General features: G+C 45.9%; 3 protein-coding genes across 3 annotated transcripts; all 3 read left to right on the forward strand.

Moving 5' to 3' along the window:
* Positions 1-353: 353 nt before the first annotated feature.
* ptp4a1 (protein tyrosine phosphatase 4A1) lies at positions 354-4,137 on the forward strand. Its single transcript, XM_068321854.1, has 6 exons — positions 354-513; positions 2,252-2,958; positions 3,088-3,180; positions 3,342-3,472; positions 3,708-3,782; positions 3,873-4,137. Exons 2-6 carry the CDS (start codon positions 2,854-2,856, stop codon positions 3,988-3,990), a joined length of 522 nt encoding a protein of 173 aa, XP_068177955.1. The 5' UTR covers positions 354-513; positions 2,252-2,853; the 3' UTR covers positions 3,991-4,137.
* Positions 4,138-4,146: 9 nt separating this feature from the next.
* Positions 4,147-9,460, forward strand: hyls1 (HYLS1 centriolar and ciliogenesis associated). The gene is made up of 12 exons (XM_068321087.1): positions 4,147-5,821; positions 6,181-6,313; positions 6,465-6,566; positions 6,647-6,896; positions 6,973-7,028; positions 7,198-7,959; positions 8,111-8,256; positions 8,334-8,364; positions 8,439-8,487; positions 8,575-8,656; positions 8,766-8,792; positions 9,269-9,460. The coding sequence occupies exons 2-12, from the start codon at positions 6,214-6,216 to the stop codon at positions 9,401-9,403; spliced, it is 1,740 nt and encodes a 579-aa protein (XP_068177188.1). The 5' UTR covers positions 4,147-5,821; positions 6,181-6,213; the 3' UTR covers positions 9,404-9,460.
* A 633-nt stretch (positions 9,461-10,093) lies between these two features.
* Positions 10,094-20,081, forward strand: col9a1a (collagen, type IX, alpha 1a). The gene is made up of 32 exons (XM_068321812.1): positions 10,094-10,259; positions 10,761-10,835; positions 11,192-11,230; positions 11,307-11,369; positions 11,968-12,021; positions 12,128-12,163; positions 12,440-12,463; positions 12,553-12,606; positions 12,722-12,775; positions 12,975-13,007; positions 13,707-13,763; positions 13,849-13,902; positions 14,000-14,053; positions 14,163-14,216; positions 14,668-14,721; positions 14,808-14,861; positions 14,952-15,005; positions 15,124-15,177; positions 15,272-15,325; positions 15,410-15,454; positions 15,537-15,590; positions 15,706-15,759; positions 16,074-16,127; positions 17,211-17,282; positions 17,900-17,935; positions 18,005-18,049; positions 18,173-18,205; positions 18,338-18,484; positions 18,593-18,647; positions 18,781-18,969; positions 19,088-19,165; positions 19,280-20,081. The coding sequence occupies exons 1-32, from the start codon at positions 10,185-10,187 to the stop codon at positions 19,483-19,485; spliced, it is 2,064 nt and encodes a 687-aa protein (XP_068177913.1). The 5' UTR covers positions 10,094-10,184; the 3' UTR covers positions 19,486-20,081.
* The last annotated feature ends 1,259 nt before the right edge of the window (positions 20,082-21,340 follow it).

A 21,340-nucleotide genomic window follows, 5' to 3' on the forward strand; every position in this document is an offset into this window, starting at 1 on the left:
GTTGTCATTTTACACTGTTACCAACACCCATCTTTACAAATTCACTATTTCTTATCTGTTGACAAAACACATTTATCTCAGCAGGGTCATCAGCCACCACCACCACCAACACCCCCAGCCTCTGGACTCATGAGGTAGATTAAGAATATCTTGTCACTCAAAATAGACTCCTTTTGATTAAATCCTCTATATATCTTTATATACAACACTCTCCGATCAATACATTCGATCTGCAGCGATAGATCATCGTTATCTCTCTTGTCTTGTCAGCCCAGTTTGGTTTATAAAGGGCGTAACCGGTGGCGTCTTATTTTGAAACTTCCCCAGCGGAAGTAGTTTCCGCCTTTCCTTGTAGCCTCGCGGGAGGGACGCGCCAGTCGACCGGGAGACTTCGGCTCCGCTCGGAGGGGACACCACCGGACTGCATGGTGAAGAACCGTCTACCAGTCGTACGTTTTTCTGGGGACCGGCTGTATGATTAAGCTACAATCTTCAATGAGTAAGCATATCCCAGTAAGTAGCGGACGCCCCTGGCTTCACGGCTGCCATTTTGTGTCTGCTTCCTCTCCTCGGGCTGGTGATGTAAAATCGTTACCGCTTCCAGCTGGCCTCCGCCGGTTCTCCGGTGAAATCACGGCCCCGTCCGCTCGTAAAACGGCTCCGTTCCGCCCCCGCTCTGACATTTAACGTTAAAACGTTTCGTTAAACGTGTTTTAAATCGACATAATTCACATTCGGAGGGTAATTTAGGTGTGGGTGAAGCCCGGAATGACGCTAGCCGGAGCGGTACGACTCGGCTCCAGCCTCCCGGAAGTCTCCCTCCCCCACCCCCATCACGGATAAAATCGACGTGTTTTCTTCTAAACTGAATTAAAATCGTAAAATATGTTTTTTGTTTCTTATACCCCGACTTGTTAAATCCCCGCTGCGTCACCGGGACGTCGTGTGTGTGTGTGTGTGTGTGTGTGTCGGGCTAATGCTAAGCTAACGCTAGCGCTCCGTGATGGCGCCCGACGTTTCCGCACACAAAGGACACCGAACGCGGCTGTAAACGCCACGCAGCGCGACATCGATCCTACGAAACCTTCATTAGCTCTCCGTCGCTTTTCTTTCTTCATTTTTATTCATATAATCACTTAATTTGTTCCCTATCCGACTTTTTTCTCCTCCCCCCCCCCCCACAACACAAATGCTGGTTTCCTAAACGGGAACAGACCGGATTAACGGGACACACAAGAAAACACTCACGGTTTAAGTGTTTGGACCTGGGGGGGGAATTTAAAGGTTTAAAGAGGATAAAGGTCCACAAATGGGGAAGTAAATGTGGGGGAAAGCATCTGGGGGGGGGGGGGGGGTGAAGCAGGGCGAGATGGAGCCCAATGAAGGCCTCAGATGTGACCTAAATGTCAGGTAGGACGCATCCTCCCTGCTAGGATGCATCCTTCCTCCAGCAGCACCCCTTAGGTAACACTTTATGTAACCTACAGGAGTGGCTCTTCTTTTTTACCCTCTATTTTTGGTTCACCTGCCCCCCCCCCCAGAAGCTCCTCTAATTAAACACCTTTACCTCCATCTATTCAGATGAGGTGAGATGTGTTTTATTGATCCCAAACTGGGAAATTTAAAAATGGGATTCGAACTTCACCTCTCACTTAACGTCTTTATGTTATTATTATCGTGAAAATATTGACTTGCAAATGTTTTATTCCACAGCTACCTACTTCCCTTTACTTATATGTAGAAGCACTTCGTTTTGAATCCACTAGGGGGCAAAAAAGCGTCACGATGTGGAATATAGAAATGGCGATGAAGAGCATGATGCCTTAAATGTAGCTCTTTTTTTTTTTCTAAGTTAATTCGGGTCGCCGATGTCATGCCGATCGGTTGAATCAGTCATCAATAACCGTTACCGCCTCCCGGTACAGAATGTGCTGATTGGCCTCCTGACGTGTAGTTGTTGGATAGAATATGACTGTTTGCTCTAGTTAGTGCGTGTGTGTGTGTGTGTCTCTGATCTGAACGTCTTGTTAAATATCACTCTGGAAGAATCGTTCAAACCTGAAATTAGCGGCGGAGTCAGCAACAGCAAAACATTCTGTATCATCCACCCCAAAGGGATTGTTACCACGGCAACATGAAAAATAGAAAATAAAACGCCCGTCAGCGTCCAAAACAAAGCAGGCGTGTGATGCGTTGAAGGAGCCTCTGTTTTTTAACACACACACCCCTCTCGCTCTCTTGTGTCCTGCAGCAGTTCTGTGGTGTTCTGGGTCACACATTTATGGAGTTTCTGAAGGGCAGTGGGGACTACTGCCAGGCTCAGCACGCCGCCTATGCAGACGAGTGAACGGCCGAACTTGCCATCGATCCGACTCGCTTGAGCCACAGGAGAGACAACCCCACCACCACCAACCCCCCCAGGAAGGTTGGCAGACCTGGTCTGTCTCCCAGAACCAGCGACACGTCGGCCTGGATGGGGTAACTCCACCCGCTGCACACTGCCCCCCCCCGTCGGCTTCCGCCCGGCCCCAACAAGGTGGAACCAGCCTGGTTTGCTCCGCCTCCCTTTTCTTTTGTTTGACCCCGATCGGGAGGGTTTTGGATCTGCCCCGCCCCGTTTCTTTCCGGCCGTGCACGCCCCCTAAATTCCCTCGTTTTCCCGTCACGGCCTTCATTTTGGTTTCGCCTTCGACGACCCTGAAGAGCGAGCGGATCGGCGTTCCCTGAAGGAGCTCGTTTGGGACGCTTTGATTTGACATTCCCTCCGAGTTCACCTCGGCGTTTACATTCGTGTTTTCTGTGGAAGACTTTGGTTGTTTTTTTTTTTGTTGTTGTTTTTTTGTTGTTGCCACGATGGCTCGCATGAACCGACCAGCCCCCGTGGAGATCACCTACAAGAACATGAGGTTCCTCATCACCCACAATCCCACCAATGCCACCCTGAACAAGTTCATCGAGGTAAACTGCCGGGATTCGTTTAAGACATTTGGGTTTAGATGTTACGGCTTAACATCCGGGGCACGTGGGTAACATCCATGTAAACGTTTTTAAAAATTTAAGATGAATTTCTTGTTCGTTCTCCTTCAGGAGCTGAAGAAGTACGGCGTGACCACCGTGGTGAGAGTCTGCGAGGCCACCTACGACGCCACGCTGGTGGTGAAGGAAGGCATCCAGGTTCTGGTGAGTTCAGACTGCCGTTAACTAATCAATCAGGGATTGAATCAATCTGATCAATTCAAAAAAAGTCAGAATGTTGTGGAAGTTGATTTTTAATCTGAGTCAAATGTCTAGCATGAGTTGGATGACATCATGCCCCCCCCCTCTACTCGCCCTCTTCCCAGGATTGGCCGTTTGACGACGGAGCCCCTCCCTCTAACCAGATCGTAGACGATTGGCTGAACCTGCTGAAGCTGAAGTTCAGGGAGGAGCCCGGTTGCTGCGTGGCGGTCCACTGCGTGGCGGGCCTGGGGAGGTGAGTGTCACACACACACACACGTTTGCTTGGTGACCTCATGGAGTCACGGTAAACAATAACAAGTTTGCGTGGCTGCAGGTGAGTCAAGACATCACAAACAGGTTGTTTTTCTTTTCTGCTGTCGTCACGGCGACTGCTCAGATGTTTAATTACAACTGAGTCGACGTCAGACGGTCGTCTTATCACACAACATGCAGACGCTCCTCTGATCTGGATGTGTTTGCCCCCGCAGGGCTCCGGTTCTGGTCGCGCTCGCCCTGATCGAATGTGGGATGAAGTACGAAGACGCTGTCCAGTTCATCCGACAGTAAGTAGAGCGGCGGCGTCCGGTCGGAGTGACCCCCGCCGTCAGACGTGTCTGTTAAACTAACGTTGTCTCCTCCCCCACCCTCTCCAGGAAGCGTCGCGGCGCCTTCAACAGCAAGCAGCTGTTCTACCTGGAGAAATATCGTCCAAAGATGCGCCTGCGCTTCAAAGACTCCAACGGCCATCGCAATAACTGCTGCATCCAGTAGAGCCAAACCTGAGCCACGCCCACCCATCCACAGAAGCTCCACCCAGCCGCGCAGGCTCCGCCCGCCAGGCTTCGTTTTTCTTTTTTTAAGTCATTGTGTTGTTCTACACTCACCTGCCCCCCTCCCACACATCATCCAAGTGTCAAAAGAAGTCGTGTGACCCACAACCGCCATGTTTTTTCTCCACGTGCCCTAAAAAGAGGAAGAACTCGTCGTGTGTCGTTGTGAGACTTTCGAAGAATCGTTTTTCTGTATCCTTGATTCCAATTGGCCGGTTCATGCAACCCCCCTCCCCACACAAGCGGTTACACCCCCCAAACTCCCCTTCCTGATTAATCATAGGGTCAGAGGTAAGCCTTCCTTCCAATCAGATGCTTCATCCGTAAATGCCTTACAATCGAAGTGGGTGGAAGGCAGTGGAGGGCGGGGTCGACTGGAGGCGGAGTCAGAGAAGGTTACATTTTTCTACTCGGAACAAAAGAATCGTTGCCTTTGTCTCGTGCAGGAAGTCTTACTCTCCCCGTTTAGAACCCGTTTTTTAATACGAACGCTTCATCGTTGCAATATTTGTCAAGGAATCCATTCTTTGGTTATTTTCTCTATCAGACGTTCTGTTTACTAATTAAATGTCCAAAATGTGATTTTTTTATTTTTATTTTTTTCTCTCTCGCTTCAAACTGGACTTCCAACGTCTGCGATATTTTGTATGCCTTTTATTTTATGTCCGTAACTTAAGACTTGGATACTTGATGATTTTATGTATTTGAAATGTGTACTATTATTATTAGGTTGGCTATTTATACTATCAATGGATGTGATTTAGTACAGTGAGCGATAAAGTACCTGTTCACCAACTTGTGAGAGTACAATAAATGATACACTGAAAGCCAAGCTGACTTGTGTCTTCAGTGTTTTCAGCACATTTTAATTATATGTATGCAGAGTTCATTTAACCTCAAAGTAGTGCATCCCTGGGACGTGCATCCCAACATGACGTTTATGCATCCCAATAACAGAAAATATACAACAAGCCGTAAGCAAGGATTGAGTTTTGTCAATAGTACAATATGAAAGCCAAAAAAAAAATTAATGATTTCATTAATGGCAACATAACTTTCAGTAAAAACAAAAAAATTATAATGTTAAATCCTAGTAGTCGTTCTTAAAATCAGTTGATTAGCCAGTGGCAAAACAAGGTATTGTCCAAGGCCTTTTTGTTTTCGGTGAAGATCCCAGAAAGGGTTCTTTGGTTATTATCAATTTCATAAATAGTGTCATTTATTTCATTCAGTTATTATTCATTTCACGACTTTTTTCTGTTAAGATCCCAGATAGGATTAATAATGTCAGGTAATGTGTGGCTTTCTGGAAGATAATTGTGATTTCTGTTATAAACTGACCCCGGCCCCTCATCAGAGAAAGATGGGATGAACTAAGCTCCCTATCATTAATGTTACAACCAGATAAATGCTTGTTGTTGTTGTTTACAATTCAGAGTAAACAGATTCCTTCCAAAACTTTATTTTATCCAAATCTTCTCGTCTCCTGAATGAGTTAAATAGCTCTTCCGGCAAACTGCTCCTTCCAACTCTGGTCCAAATGGGGGCGCTGTGACGCCCAGCTGCCACACACCATCAGGAGCGACGAAGAAGAAGCAAACCGGAAGTTTGTCATCGTCTTCAAAGGCGTCGTTTTTAAAGCCAGTTAACGGCTGTTGTCTAGGAGCCCCGTTGGCTAACGGGTAAACAAACTCCTGCGGCTCCCGTTAACGACCGGAATCCGTGTTTTCCGGTGATGAACCGGCGGTGAACAACAATTAACGCCCGTACAGGTGAGATAGAAGCACTTTAAACACCGTTAATGAGATAAATTCACCGGTTTGAGCTCAAGTGCTTTATGGTTAGCCTAGCTGTTAGCATAACAAAAGACGCTACTAGCAAATCGTAGCAATTGTTCTTCATTTTTTATTGTGTTTTATAACTTTATAACTATATAATTATTAAATATATAGTTCATATATAAACTATATATTATATATTATAGTATAGTATGTAGTATAAGTATATACTATATACCTGAATTTCCCTTGGGATCATTAAAGTATATATCTATCTATCTATAGTATGTGTGTGTATATATATATATATTCTACTCTACTCTTTATAATAGTAATGACGTCACTCCTTTCAGATTTACGTTCTTCTTCGTGAAGTTTAAGTTAAAATGGACAATCTGGACTTCTCAGAAGGTGAAATCAGGGAGCAGCTCGCAATCCTGGGCTACGAACACATCCCCGACTACAGGCTGCGAGAATTTAAACGAGGTTAGACACATCCCTCTGTCCTTCTCCCCCCTCCATCATGTTTTATTCTTGATGTGGTCTGTTGTTGTTGTTTTAACTCTCAGCTGATGACATCATTCATGACTTAGATGTCTGAACCCCTGTTTAATGTTTTCTCTCTCTGCGATTTCAGATCTGGATGAACTGATCCGATGTGGAGACTGGAAAAGAATGACGACTAAATGTCCCCCAGCGGCGACGCGTCCCAGCCCCCCTGCTTATACCAAAGAGAAAGGTCCAGAAAATTTTGATTTTTATAAATACACATTCATATTTATACATCCATAATATTTAAATCCTGTGTTTTTTCCACAGTGAGTCTGGCCAGCTTTAACGACTCCGGTCGAGGGTTTTTCTTACATGGGGGGCACACGACTCCCGACAGACAATTTGACTCTTACGCTCGACACTCCGTGGCTCCGAAGCTCCATCCGCTCCCAGGAGCCCCCGGCAGGCTACCGGTGGAGCCATACCTCGATGAGACGATCCCTTCGCCGCTCTCTGAAAGCTACACCTCCACCCCCGACACCCGGGGGCGGCGCTTCATGAGGAGAAAAGTTCTGAGGTAGTTTCAGTTCACGGAGGCTCTGGTTGGATTAAAGATGAGTTACAGTCGGTGAACGTTTTGTTTCCTCACACAGGAAGGTGGAAGGACGATCCGTGGTGTGTGATGAGTCGGTCTACAGCGGGGAGTCAGGTAACACACACTGAAGGGCGGTGGGGTGTAGTTCCTTCAGCCACCAGCAGATGGAGCGCTTCCATCTCTATTCAGAACAGAATGAAGCTCCTGGACAGTTTAATCCTCTTAGCTCTTCCTAAAACCCTCAACCTGCACACACACACACACTCACACACACCTTAGCGAGGCGCCACCATGTACAGAATGTTCAACGACAACAACTCTGGAAGCTCCTCCGTCTGGTCTGATGGAGAGGAAGAGGAGGAAGAAGAGGAGGTGGAGATTGAGCGACTGGTCAGAGACGAAGACTCCGTCCAGGTGGAGGAAGAGCCTGAAGTGGACGAGAAGAACCTGAGCGGTGGAGGAGGAGGCGGGAGCAGTGAAGAAGACGATGAGGATGACGCCTGTGAGAGTCCGGCTCTGAGCCTGATGACGTCCGGCTACGGCACCATCCGACCGGAGGAGCCGGACGGAGGAGACGGTCGGACGGAGCGCCGCCTGACGGAGTTCGATCAGGACAGTCGAGGAGATCTGTCCGAGACGCAAGACGAAGACGAGGAGGAAGACGAGCGCTCCCTGTGCAGCCTGGGCACGTTTGACGTCGGACCGCCGGCCTGTCAGCTGAGTGTTTCCACGGAAACTGATGATGACATCACAGGTAGGAGGTCAGGAGAAGTTAGAGATCAGGAGGAGGAGGAACAAATACCCTCTGAAAATGGAGCGGTTGGTCGAGCGTTGGATGAATGGCGCGGCGCCGTCGGTGGAGGCCGGTCAACGTTCGATGAGTCGCGTTGGACGGATGGAGAAGAAGAAGAACCTGAAGAAGACGAGCGAAGGGAATCTTCACACGGTGAAGGCGTCAAGTTCATCGACTCCAGACAAGAATTCAGCTGGATGACCTACGAGCAGATGTGTGGGGGGTGGGAAGGAAACCTCAGGCCGAAGAAGGGTAAATACTACCCAGAATGCACCTGTAATCACCGATCATCTTTAAATATGATGTTTACTTTGTTTAGAAGAGAATAACGACGCTCTAACGTTACGCTAACTATGAGTTTCAACTGGAGTCCAGAAAAACGTCTCGTCCATCTCGTCTGCAGACACCACCAGCGTTCTGGGGGAGCGTCTGGAGGCGCTCCACCTGTCCTCAGCCCGACGGGAGGCGGAGCTCCGAGATGGCGACACCCACAGCGACGAGTCGGATTCTCTCTCCAGGATCAGCTTCGAGTCGCGGATGACGGGCATGGTGGGTAACGTAGTCCGATACAGACATGTTTCTGAGCGATGGCGCGTATTCTGATTTGACTTTTTCTTCTCGGACAGACGGGGGGTCAACGGGACAAACCCAAATCCTGTAAGTCAGCACAGACTCGAACCAAACTCCCTTCAGACGCCAATCGATCCTGATTGTTTCTGTTTTTCCTCCAGTCATCAGACCCCTGATCCAAAGCAGCAGGAAGACCGACCCAGTGGCCAAGTAAGAGATAAACAGGAAGTGATCTAAAGGAAGTGACACGTGAAATGTGTCACTAAACGTCCTGAATCGTTTCCGGTCTGGTTGCAGGTATTTCCACTACAAGCAGTTCTGGGAAATGTTCAAGCCTCCAGGAGAGGCGGACAGGAGCGCCGTCCGTCAGGAGCTGAAGGTACGGAGGCAGATCCACTTCCTCTAGCTCCATCCATCATCCATCCATCTGTCATCCATCCATTTTGTGTTCTGTGTTTCCCTTTGATAAAGTTTTCCTTTGTTTGCAGGAACGTCTGGAATACCAGCCTCCTCCAGTAAGAATTCTAAGAAATAATCATCTCGGTTTCTTTTTCTTTCTTTGCCGTCAGTCGTCGTGTCGTTTGGTGTTCGGGAATTTTAATTTTTTTAATGTTAGTAACCCCTTAATGCCAAGTTTATCTTATTTGAGTCACTCATCGTTTTGGGATTTTCAGTGTTCTACATCGTAAGTTTGACCTGGTGTATACAATCAGACGTGTGTATCTGCATTTTGCATGTGAAAAAATTCTGGACTCACACAAAGCTCACATATACAAATTCATGTAGAACAAATGAGATAAATTTGACAGAAGGTTCCATTAATTTCCAAAAAATGTGCTTTTTCTGGCAGTTATGTAATAGTTCAGGCTTTAAAGGGTTGAAATTTTTTAATTTGTAAATTTATTTTCCTGGTGTTAGTGTGAGAAACATTCGGTAAACTTCACAAACTGTTGTTTTTTTTCTACATTAAATCCGTTTTGTCTCCTTTCAGCCGAAGCCTCGCAGAGTCCTCGTTCCGAACTCGTACGTCATTCCTACGGAGAAGAAGCGCTCGGCGCTCCGCTGGCAGGTCAGGAACGATTTGGCCAACGGACTCGTGCCCTATAAGTTCAGCTGTCTCTGCTAGGACCCCCCCCCACTCCCTGGGGGGGCCAGGATTTTTATAACTTGAATAAAGTTTTTGCATCGTTTTTAATCTTCTGGGTTCTTTTGTGTTTTGTTTGGAGGGACGATGGAAACTTCTAACAGATTCTTTTCACGTCTGGAGACGGAGAATTGTTTCCAAAGAACCTAAAAGTCTAAACAAACTCCTGGGAATAAATTCCAGATTATCCCGGATGGAAAAATGTTTTGTCTTGTAAAAGAAATGGAACCAGCCCCGTGCATGGGTCTAAACCTCTGGATCAGACATGTTGGGGTAGAAAAAATAAATAAACTGAAAAACCACTAAATTATCATCTCAAATCCACTTGATGATGATAATGATGGTGGTGAGGATGGTGACGGTGGCCTATTGGAGGGGGGGCCTCAATACTGCTGATACTCGATTACAGAAGTTACCTTTTATAAATGACAAATTTGTTCTGGGAAGATTCAAATTTTTTCTTTTGAAAATCTTTTTTTCAAACATTCAATGAAAAAAAAAATGTTTTATTAAGACAAAACAAACCAGATTAAATCAGAATTAATCCGATTAGATAGTACCGGTCGGCGTCTGTATTTTCAGGCATCGGTTGCAAAATAAATCGAAACAAGCTCCTCCCAGTGTGAACAAAGAAACCTCCCCTCCTCTTCCTCCTCCTCCTCCTCCTGCTCCGGGGCTTTCATTGAGGGGGGAGACCAACAGGTGGACTCGTCTAATCTGGGAATACGAGACTTTCGGCGTCTTCCTCGGCTCTGGGAGGACGATGGCTCCGTCCGGGATCGGTGGCGAGTCCCTGCTGGTGGTTTTACTTCACGTGGTGCTGATCTGCTCGGCTCAGGTGAGAAACGCTGCTTCAGCTCACCTGGGGAGGGAACGCCGTTTTATTACCGTTAAATAAAGGTTTGAATCTTAACTGTTTGTTGTATAATTTTCAGTCAAATTTAAAATTTTATTTTTCATTTAATAGATTTTTTATGTAATCCTCCCATTAGATGGTGGTTTTATCCTGTTTAGGACTGTTAGACAGTTACCATGGTAACAGACGTTAATGTGCTTTGGTTAAATCTCACATTCTCTGCAGGCTTTTAAACATGTCGCAGGTTTAAGACGTTATTTTACTCGTTACCGATCGTGAACCGGTTTGACTCCCAGAGTGCACAGCTGGTACCAATCATCAGCCGCCGCCGTCATCCTGCTTTAATGGTAGCGTATCGCTCCGTGACCTTCGCCCTCTCGCGGCCCCGAACAAAGACGCCCTTCATCCCGACCGCCACCAGCAGCACCGGACGACACTCCGAGTTGGAGCTCAGTCTGAAAATAATGTTTGTTTGTTTTGCAGAGGGGCCCGGTTGGCCCCAGAGGCCCCGTGGGGCCCCCCGGAGCATCCGGCGTACCGGGAGTGGATGGCATCGACGTAAGTAAAAGTTTAAAGTTTTCAGACGTGGGTCGAAGGTGAGGGTCGGTTTGATGATCATCAGCGAATGAGGAGAAAAAATTAATCAACCTAAAAGTGTTAGAAGAAGTTTAATTCAATCTAAAGTAAAATTCTTTAAGGCTGAAAAACGTCTTTTTTTACTTGGTGTAGTTTAATCAAACTGAACCTGTTTCTTCATTGACTCTAAATAAACTGAAAATCACTTTAAAATGACCCAAATCTGGATAATTTAATCTAGATAATTAAAGTTTCTTAAGTATAGTTCCAAACTGCTGTGTGCAAAAACGCGGAAAACGTCCGTCAACACAATCATCATCTGGACTTTGTATCTCCAGGGCGACAGAGGAGAAGACTCCACGTTGCCTGGAGGACCGGTGAGCGCTTTAACGTCTCACAACCGCCGCGTGAACATAGCAGCTAATGCTAACTTGAGCTAACTTGTGATTGCAGGGCCCCGACGGCGAGAAAGGCAAAGACGGAGCTCCTGGAGCGGCGGGCCTTCCGGGCGCCGACGTAAGTGGAACAAGATGTTGAGGAGGAGCTGGTCAGATGTTCTGCTGTGGGAGCAGTTTGTCTTGGCTGCTTTTGGATGAATCAATCTGGCTATTTAAAGTTGCCTCCAGGGGGGGTGGAACAGGGGGCTTTTTGTGTGACTGGTGCTGCAGCAGAGGGGTGAACGATGGCGGCGCCTGTGCAGAAAGGACTCAGTGTGTTCCTGTCTGCTGAGGGGACGACGATCCGGACGACCAAGACGGAGAAGTAGCGTTAGCTTAGCTGGTCCAACCTGATGACATCACAGATAGAAGGACGGCCATCAGCTTACACCTGTAGTTACAGACAAAGATGAGGATGATGATGATGGTGTGATTTATGGATGAGGAAGTTGAGGGGAGGAGCTTAACAATGGCGGAGAGCCACACCCCTTCCTGCTACCGGGTCTGGAGGACCAACTTTACCCCAGCTTTCTGGAATTATCCCACTTCTGGATGTTCTGGATGTTGAAGATGTCTCATTAAAGAAGCTTCTTCACTTCAAAAAGGCCAAAACATGTGAATTTGTGTGTTTCCTCATGGCGTGTTGAATCTTATAGGAGTTTGTGTTGTATTTGTAGGGACCTGTTGGACCTCCTGGAGATCCGGGTACACCGGGCTCAGTGGGATCAAAAGTATGTTCGTTGTTGTGTGTTTTTATTGACTTTCTCCTGAAATGTCAGCTGATTGTAAATCAATGTGTAAATGTTGTTCTGATCATCCGTTCCGGTTGGTTTCCAGGGAGATGCGGGTGCACGTGGACCTCCTGGGGAGCCGGTAATTCCAAATACTGACCTGAAAGTTGATCTCTAGACCAGACACGTCATTAGATGAATCTGTTGACATTGTCATTATATCATCATTATGGTTTGGGTCCTCAGTTGTCATGACAACAGAGGGCGGGATGCTAGAATGTGTCCTTTAGCTCCTCCTGTGTAAACCAAGTCTGTAGCGTTAATGTATACGCTGATGATACGCCGCTATACTCACACAGTTAAATCCAACGTTTTCAGTTGTGTTTGTAATTGATTTGATTGGTTTCTCTCTACACAGGGCGTCGGACTTGACGGCCTCGATGTGAGTTCCTATCACACGTACAGAATATTGATTTTAATCTTTAATGCAGCTGATTGAGCATCAGAAGTTCGTTTTCTCTCTGTGGACAGGGGATCCCTGGTACTGATGGGCTACCAGGTGAACTGGGCAAAGTTGGACCCCCTGTGAGTGCAATAATTATTTTGCTGACCATACTAAGTTGATTTAAAATAATTGTCCTTAAGGTTTAAATGTTCTTTTGTGGGATTAAAACGATTAACATGGACTCCGTCTCTACAGGGAGCCAGAGGAAAGAGAGGTCAAGTGGGTCTTCCTGGTTCTTCTGGGCCACGGGTAAATATCTACTGTCGCTAACGGCTAACGGGGGTTGTGTAGGATGGCGGTGAAGGGCCAGCTGCTGGTGACAGTTACATCATTAGGGTTTAGAGGTGGGGGGGGGGGGTTTGAAGGAAAATGTTTCTGTTCTTGAAAGAAAAGAACCTGATGGAAAGTTTTTTAAGATCGATCAAACTGTGTTCTTCTTCTTCTTCAGGGTCCTGCAGGCGTGTATCAAGGCGAGGACCTGGTGAGTTTGACCCCAGTGGGGTTCATTTACAGCCACGTTCTCCCCGAAAGAGGGTAAAAAACGGGACTCAAAATATGATGTTGGAATGAGTTCCTCCAATAAAGGAGGAAATAATAACAAATAATAACCTGGAATAATGACTAAGCACCTCCAGAGAGGTGATTTGACTTATTTCTCACAATAATTAATTAGTATGTTGAAATATTGACTTACTCTGTCAAACTACTGATTGGGTAACTCAGAATAATGACTTAATGTTATAATAATGACTTAACCTATCAGAATAATGACTTAATATGTTATAATAATGAAAATTTATCAAAATAATAAGTTAATGTTATAAAAACAACGTAATAAATCTGAAAAATGATTTAATATGTTATGACAATGACTTATTTATTCCCAATGGGTATAAATAAAGTGGATTTAATTTTAATCTTAATCTTTAATTGATCAGAATAATGGACTTAATCTATCAGAATGACTTTGTATCACAGCATTAAATAAAATAATGACTTTGTGTCTCAGAATGTCTCAAGCTCCAGCACTGGATCAACAGGCTTCCAAATCTTCATCTGATTAATCACTAAAACAAAATAAAGTTTGTTTTTTATTCCTCGGGTCAAGAGGTCATGTGCAGTGGAGCCCCCTGGTGGCGGGGCTCTTCCATGACCTCAAACAGGCTGCTGTGTTTTTCAGTGTCCCAATGCCTGCCCCTCTGGTCTCACTGGACATCCTGGTCTTCCTGGCATGAAAGTAAGTCACTTGTCTCACGATGACGACAATATTGATATCCCCAATAAACAAAACGACTCGTTTAACTTCTTGTTCTTGCCTATAGGGTCACAAGGGGGTTAAGGGTGAATCTGGTGAGCCTGGAAGGCAAGGACATAAGGTAGCATCCTCTACTTTCACCCCATGCATCCTCTGTGGTCTCCTTTAGTCCTTTATCCAAGACTGAAACGCCCACCTGTCACTTCTGCCCTCTGTAGGGAGAGGAGGGCGAACAAGGACTGCGGGGTGAAGTCGGGCTTCAAGGACTACCAGTAAAATATCCAACCTCTCTCTACAAACGTTCCTTCCACATGGAGCTGGTGTCAAACATGCTAACATGGGACGTCTGTCCTTTTTTCTCTATCTGCTGAGTAATTTTAGGGCTCAGGTGGGATAAGAGGCCTCCCAGGAATAATGGGCTCCAAAGGCGACAGGGTAAGGTTCATGTCTGTCTATGTTTTCAGTTGCTGTATACAAAGATGGAGGGGTGGCGTGGCAGGGTGATGTCTTTGTGGACACGGGTTCCATCAAATTTACTTATGATTGTGATTCCACTTCAGATTTCATTTTTCTCAGGCTGTTTTATTAATTAACACAACAATAAGTCAACAAAGATCAAGAACTGATCACGTTTGTAGTTCCAGGTGTCTTAAAGTTTCAGGGGAATTTTTTGCTGCAGTACCGCAAATGGCCACCAGGCAAAAAAATAGAAGATGCAGCCTCCAGAGTTACACAATTCTTTCTACGAAACCATCTGAACTTGATAAGAAAACAAAACTACGACATGACTGACTGTCGTTTCGACAACAACACTGTCGACTCTCATATGACAACTACCAACAGTTCCTTTTTCATTTTCGTAGCTGTAACAAAATTTCACCAACAGGGACCTCGTGGGACCTTTGGTGATGTAGGTCCTCGGGGAATCCAGGGAGGCCCAGTGAGTATTCATGTTTGCCTCGTGTCTCCTGACCCCCATGTGCTCTTAACACAATACTAATAACAACTGGTGACCTTTTCTGTCAGGGTGATCCAGGCCAACGAGGACCTCTAGGTGAGCCCGGTCTAGTGGGAGGGCAGGTAAGATTCTCTGTCCCTTCTTTTTCTCCTCTGATCTGTCCATTATTTCATTTAAGAAGCGAATATAACCTCGTCTTTGTTTCTTTATAGGGGGATCGAGGTCCTCATGGAATCAGAGGAGTACCGGGACCTAAAGGAGAGCCGGTGAGCTTTGCGTCATTCAATCAATTAATCAATCAATCAATCAATCAATCAATCTTAAAGTCCTGGATCTCCTTGGCTTCATATCTTTCAAATACACTCTTGTCTCTCTTGTCAACAGGGCCTCCCTGGTCCAGATGGCCGTGAGGGGATTCCGGGTCTGCCAGCATCCAAGGTGACCGGTTTGGGAAGACTAGTTCTGGATAGCGAGTCTGGATTTGTAGATTACTCTGTCATGAATCCTGACGTGCGATTTGTGTTGATCTCAGGGTCTCACAGGTAAAAGCGGGGCTCCAGGTGATGCCGGTCCACAGGGACTTCCTGTAAGTGTGACCTCTGACTTGAAAAGTGTGCCTGATGCATTGTTAGCTGGAGCTTTGGATCTCAGTGTCTTTTTGTCCATGCAGGGTTTACCTGGCGCCTACGGCCAGAAGGGGGTCAGCGGTCCAAAGGTACGATCTATTGATGAATGTTTACTGCCACTGGGTTTCAGCTGTTTATTCATCAATAAGTTGAACTCTGTCTCATCACCAGGGTCCCTCAGGTGATCCAGGTGTCGTGGGACTGATGGGGGCTCCTGGGAAACAAGTGAGTTCAACGTGAACCTCAGTTGTGTTTGAATGAAGTCGGTTTGTTGTCAGTTTGAATCTGCTTTTCTCCTCCAACACTCTAATGTTGGTCCTGATGTCTGATTGGTTCCCAGGGCGAGCGAGGGGAGCAGGGAGAGGTGGGACCAGTCGGACCCAGAGGAGGACCGGTGAGTCGTCTGCATATACAGATGACATAAAGCTGCAGGAAATACATCTTAGGGCCCGCCCACTTCTTGTTTAACTGCATTTTCAAGGGCGTGGCAGGTGTAAATGGCGGGGCAGGTTTATGATAATGTTGCTGCGGGTCTGTGGATCAAAGAGATAGCAGGAATTCAGATTGAGTGAAGACGTTTCTCATCAATCTGAATCAATTCCCAGCCTAAAACTTCCACTTTAAGCCCCTCCCCTTTCAAGATACAGATCATCTAATTGGTTTTCTGTCTAGATTCTACCTTATCTTTTCTGTCCTCTTTCTTTGCAGGGTGAACGAGGACCGAGAGGGCATGACGGGCCTTCAGGAGCACCGGGATCCCGGGTGAGACCAGAAATTCACGCAACACCTCCAGAACACGTCACAACAGAGACTCACATAAAAACATCATCAATCCAAAACACAAGAAGTATGATGGACGGTGAGAAAGTCAGATTAGTAAATGACAAAAAAATGGGATGGCAAGAAAAAAGAAGATCCCAGCATTGAGGAGTCCTGGACCAGGAAACCCCACCCCTAGAATCTGGATCACATTGGTTTCATCGTTAGTCTGATAGTTAATCCAGATAAACCAGATTCATAGTTTTGTTCCAGATCCAAATCTAGAAGTTTAGAAGACAAATCTGTATCATCTGTGATCCCATCATTCTGGATCGCCAGATCCGGAATATGAACTGGATCCAGATGGATCTAGATCTAGATGGTGATGTCATTGAACGGAATCCGCCTGTGATCCATTCCCTCAATCCTAAATCCCTGTATTTTATCTTTTTCTTGGATCCACATGAAACCAGATTCTTTCCTTTAATCGGATCAAATCGTGAATCAAACGCTCAGTGTCTCCGATCCTGGACCTGTTATCCAACAGGAGGATCGCTGGCCAGAATAAACCTTGTATCTGGAAAACAAGGCCTAATGCGCCGCTGTAGTTCAAGTGTCGCTTCTTGATGGTCCTGGTTCCAGGCAGTCCGCCGGTAATCGGTAGCATGAATGAACCGTTGTTGCAGAAATGTGAACACCGTCGGGGCTTTTCTGCAGCTCAAGGGGGGATTCAGGCCAGGAAAGGAAGCTGAGAAGCCCTGAAAGAGGGCTCTGTTCCCCAGGAATGTGGCCCCGATGTAACCCACAACCACCGTACACACACACCCAGAATCACCGTGGGGGGATGAGTGAAGGGGGGGTCTTCAGGACCATCCAGTCTCACTGAGATGGTTTGGGGTTTTTTTTGTGGATGTGGTCAGGTTGAGGTGGGGGAGGGAACGCCTCCGAACTTCACACAGTGTGTCTTGTGTTAAAGTTCTATGTGTGTGTGTGTGTGTGTGTGTGTGTGTGTGTGTGTGTGTGTGTGTGTGTGTGTGTGTGTGTGTGTGTGTGTTGTTGTGCATTAATTTTTTCGTGTCCAAACAGGGAACCAAAGGGGATCCAGGCTATCCTGGACTTCCTGGTCCTGCTGGGTACCGCGGCCAGAAGGGCGACAGGGTAAGGAAGCGTCACATAGGCATTTCTACGTGCCTTTCCTATACAGAACCTCGAGATAAAAGTTTTGTTTGTCCGTTCAGTGACTGAACTCGGAATTAAAAAATTTACCCATTCTAAATAAGTAAAATCATTTTAATCCGTTCCAGTTTTGTAAAAAAAACACCCCACAAACGCCCGAAATTATAAAAAAAACATTTTTTTATCAACCAATAGACACGCAGACTTTACGCTTTTATAGTTAATTATATGTACGTTATGTAAAAAATGATAAAGAATGAAAAGAAACGAGATCCGGTCTCACTGATGTTGTATCCATCCACCGACTAGCGGTGTCCTGAAGCATTACTCGTAACTCAGATTTTTGCTTGTATGTCAAAAAAAAATGTGGACAGAGCGACGACTCGTATATCGAATGACTCATATGTTGAGGTACTACTTTACCCCCATATTTCCCCATGAATCAGAATCAGAAAGTAAAGGTTAAAGGTTACAGCACCAAAACAGGTCAAGTCTACCAAAAAGAAGAGGATGTCATCAGCAAAAAAAGTATAGTTTTTTGAAAATAACAATAAAAATAGTTTTAGTGATCAAATGCTGATTCTGAGTTTCTTCCTTAGGGTGCCGTCGGTCTGGATGGTCCAAAAGGCGAACAGGTATGTTTAAAACCTGCGTTTAGGTTGCAACGTTGAGTCGCATAAGTCTCACATGTTCCGTTTTTTCAGGGACCTGCAGGCGCCGAAGGAACGGCAGGGGAGCGAGGAGACCAGGTGAGTGATCAACCAATGAAACGCTGGTTCTTGGCTTCCAGTTAGGTAGAATTGATGATGTTCTTAGGATGTGAAAAGTGTTTGTTGTTGTGACATCAGTTTGTTTTTACTTTCCCCTCACAGGGTGACCAAGGAGAACCCGGAGAGAAAGGATCGGTACGTCTTAAAAAACAGCCGCCATGACTTCATGACACGTCATGAATAGTTGAATAAATCAAATCAAGTTTTACCTGAGTTTATGGACATCAATGCTAACAGCTAGCGTCTACATGCTGCTGTTGATTGCAGACAGGCCCGCCAGGCGAGACAGGAAGTAAAGGACCCGAGGGAAGCCGGGGACAGCAGGGGAAAGAGGGCAAGCCGGGTCAACCAGGACCGCGAGGGATGCAGGGCAACATGGGGCTATCGGGTCTGACAGGATCGCAGGGGGCAGCGGTGAGACACTTCCTTCTCTTTAATCGAAGTTCTGCTAGCGGGACTTTAAGGCGTTACCCAGGAGACGCATTTGAATTAATCAATACTTTACCTACTGTGTCCGATCAGGGAAAATCTCCAACGGATTCTCATATCAAACAAGTCTGCATGAGGGTCATGCAAGGTAAGCGTCATCTTCCCGCCCCTTTTTGGAAAGCCCCAAAAAGGGGCGGGTCCATAAGACTTGAATGTCATTTTGGAACGAATCGCCTTGACAGGATCCCTCTTGTGAACTTCCCACATGTCGTCCTCCACAGAGCAGCTGGCCCAGCTAGCCGCTAGCCTTAGCAGGCCAGAGTCGGGCATCGCCGGGCTACCTGGCCCCCCCGGCCCACCTGGACCCCCAGGCCCCGCTGGAGGGAACGGTTTCCCTGGGCACACTGGGTCACGAGGGTTGCCCGGTCTGAAGGGTCCACCAGGGTTCATGGGTCGCAAAGGACTCAAAGGTGAGATTGGAATTATCAATCCCGCATGATGGTCTTCAGACCATGAGGAACCTCCTCTTCTACCTCAGGGACCAATCAAGTTCCTCCTATGAGATAATTACTTGTCCCCTCCTCTCAGGTGACCAGGGGGACAAAGGGGACAGAGGACCAACGGAGAGAGGACCAAAGGGAGCACCTGGCACACCTGGTCTACCAGGTAGGAAAAGATATCTAGTTTTAAACCCAAAGCTCGACAGTGTGAACTAAATGTAAAGTGGTGACTCCTTCTGAACCAGGAGTGTTTCTGACGACGTTCACTTCCTCCTTCCAGGTGAACCCGGTCGACCGGCTTACGGCAGAGACGGCCGTGACGGAGCGAGGGGACTCCGCGGCGTTTCCGGTACTCCCGGTGTTCCGGGGCCTCCCGGCCCCCCCGGCCTGAACGGATACTGCGAGTCGTCACAGTGCATCCTGCCCATGGTGGCGGCGCCGGTCTCCGCCAAGGAGTCCGGGATGAAGGGTCCGACTGAGATGTGAGGAGAAGGGTCCGGAGAGGAAAACTGAGAGACTGGGGACGGTGGAGGAATTTTTTTTGGGTTTGTTTTTTTGACACTTGTTTTGTATGTTTCAGGTTTTTCAGTTTTCTTTTTTAAATTGATAATTTAGTTTTAGTCACAATGACTAATGGTTATAAACTGACATGAAGGTGGAAACTGAACAGCTGAATTTTACCTCAGTTTGCCATCTCTGTACTGTAAAATTGGAGAATTGGTTAATTCCGTGAATACGTAGAAACGATCCCGTTTCGTTCCAAACGAGACAAACCTGGAAGTTTATCTGTGTTTATGTAAATGTGTCAATACTCAAAATTATACTGCTGGATGACGTTCATTTTGTTTGTATCTGATCCTTTCTGTGATGGGGGAGACGGAGGTGTGGAAACCTCCCCAGCAGTGTTTTATGACTTCTTATTTATTATAGAAGGTTCAACGTGTACAAAGGAGGAAATAAACACATTTTGATAACTTCTCGCATTTCTTCCCGCAATGCAAATATGAGAATCCGAACAAAAGCCGTCCTTCAGTCTGAGATTTTCTTACCGTTTAATTATCAAACGTCTTTGATGAGAATTTTTTTTTTTTTTTAAAGATTAGATGAACGCAAAGAAATTCAGTCCGTCATTATTTAATTTTCCCTCAAATGTTGGTTCGATGATTATTTCATTATTTCTAATTATTTTATTTAATTTAGTTCACGAATAAATTCACCTTTTTGAGAACTGATAACTACGACTAAATGTTTTTGTTCTCCACGTCTAGCTTGGGGGCGGAGCCTGTAGTGACGTCATTACCTTCAAGCACAGAACGCTGCGGCTGCAAGCTGTTGTTAAAGAAATGTCCACAAGGGGTCGTCAAATGCAACGATTTCCTTTTAGGATGATTTACGCTTACAAAAACCCTTAGAGCTTTTTGCCTCTAAAAAACAATTTAATAAATGATATTTAATTTCACGGTGAAGCACATTTCCAACCACACATTGATTGGTTTTCCGGTTGGAGCCACGAGAAGCTTGACGTTCCTTCAGCATCAATCAGATCATGAGACTCAGAACACAGACAGGAACAGAAATCGCAGGGCTGCCTTAATATATACATGTTATTTTCAAGAAAATCACACATTACCAAATATTAATAAGCCTTTCCAGGATTGCAACAGAAAAAAGTCATGAAATAAATAATAACTATTAATGAAATAAAGGAATATTATTTATGAAATAGATAATAAGTAGATGACCAGATATGTATTTATATTACATGTACATGCGTGAACATGTAATCTATATCTTTATTGAGCCCTGTAAGGATAAAGGATAACAATAGCAATAACATTATACACACACACACACACACACACACACACACACACACACACACACACACACACACACACACACACACACACACACACACACACACACACACACACACACACACACAATAATCACATTCAACGTTTACATTCAGTCACATGTATTAGTAAATCACAGCCAGCTTAACCTAACTCCATTCTGTGGTGATCTGCTGCCACCCTCTGGCCGTCATGGAACATAGCAGGTACCCTCCAACGCAAATGATGAACTAACAACAAATCCAATCACAATGACTAACGTTCTGGGACATAATCTGCATTCAAGGTGGGCTGAAACATCATATGAAATATAGAATTATGAAATCATCATGAAATTTCAAGGTGTGTTTTGACATGCAAACACGCATTAGTTCCGTCGATTAAAACTTATTTTGATAGTCACAACCGGAAGCGACTGACAATCTAACAACGTGGCTGTAGTTCCTCACTTTGGCCACTGGAGGGACGTATTTACCATAAAGGGC

This window comes from Antennarius striatus, chromosome 8 (genome assembly GCF_040054535.1).
Source record: "Antennarius striatus isolate MH-2024 chromosome 8, ASM4005453v1, whole genome shotgun sequence".
Taxonomy (NCBI): Eukaryota; Metazoa; Chordata; class Actinopteri; order Lophiiformes; family Antennariidae; genus Antennarius; species Antennarius striatus.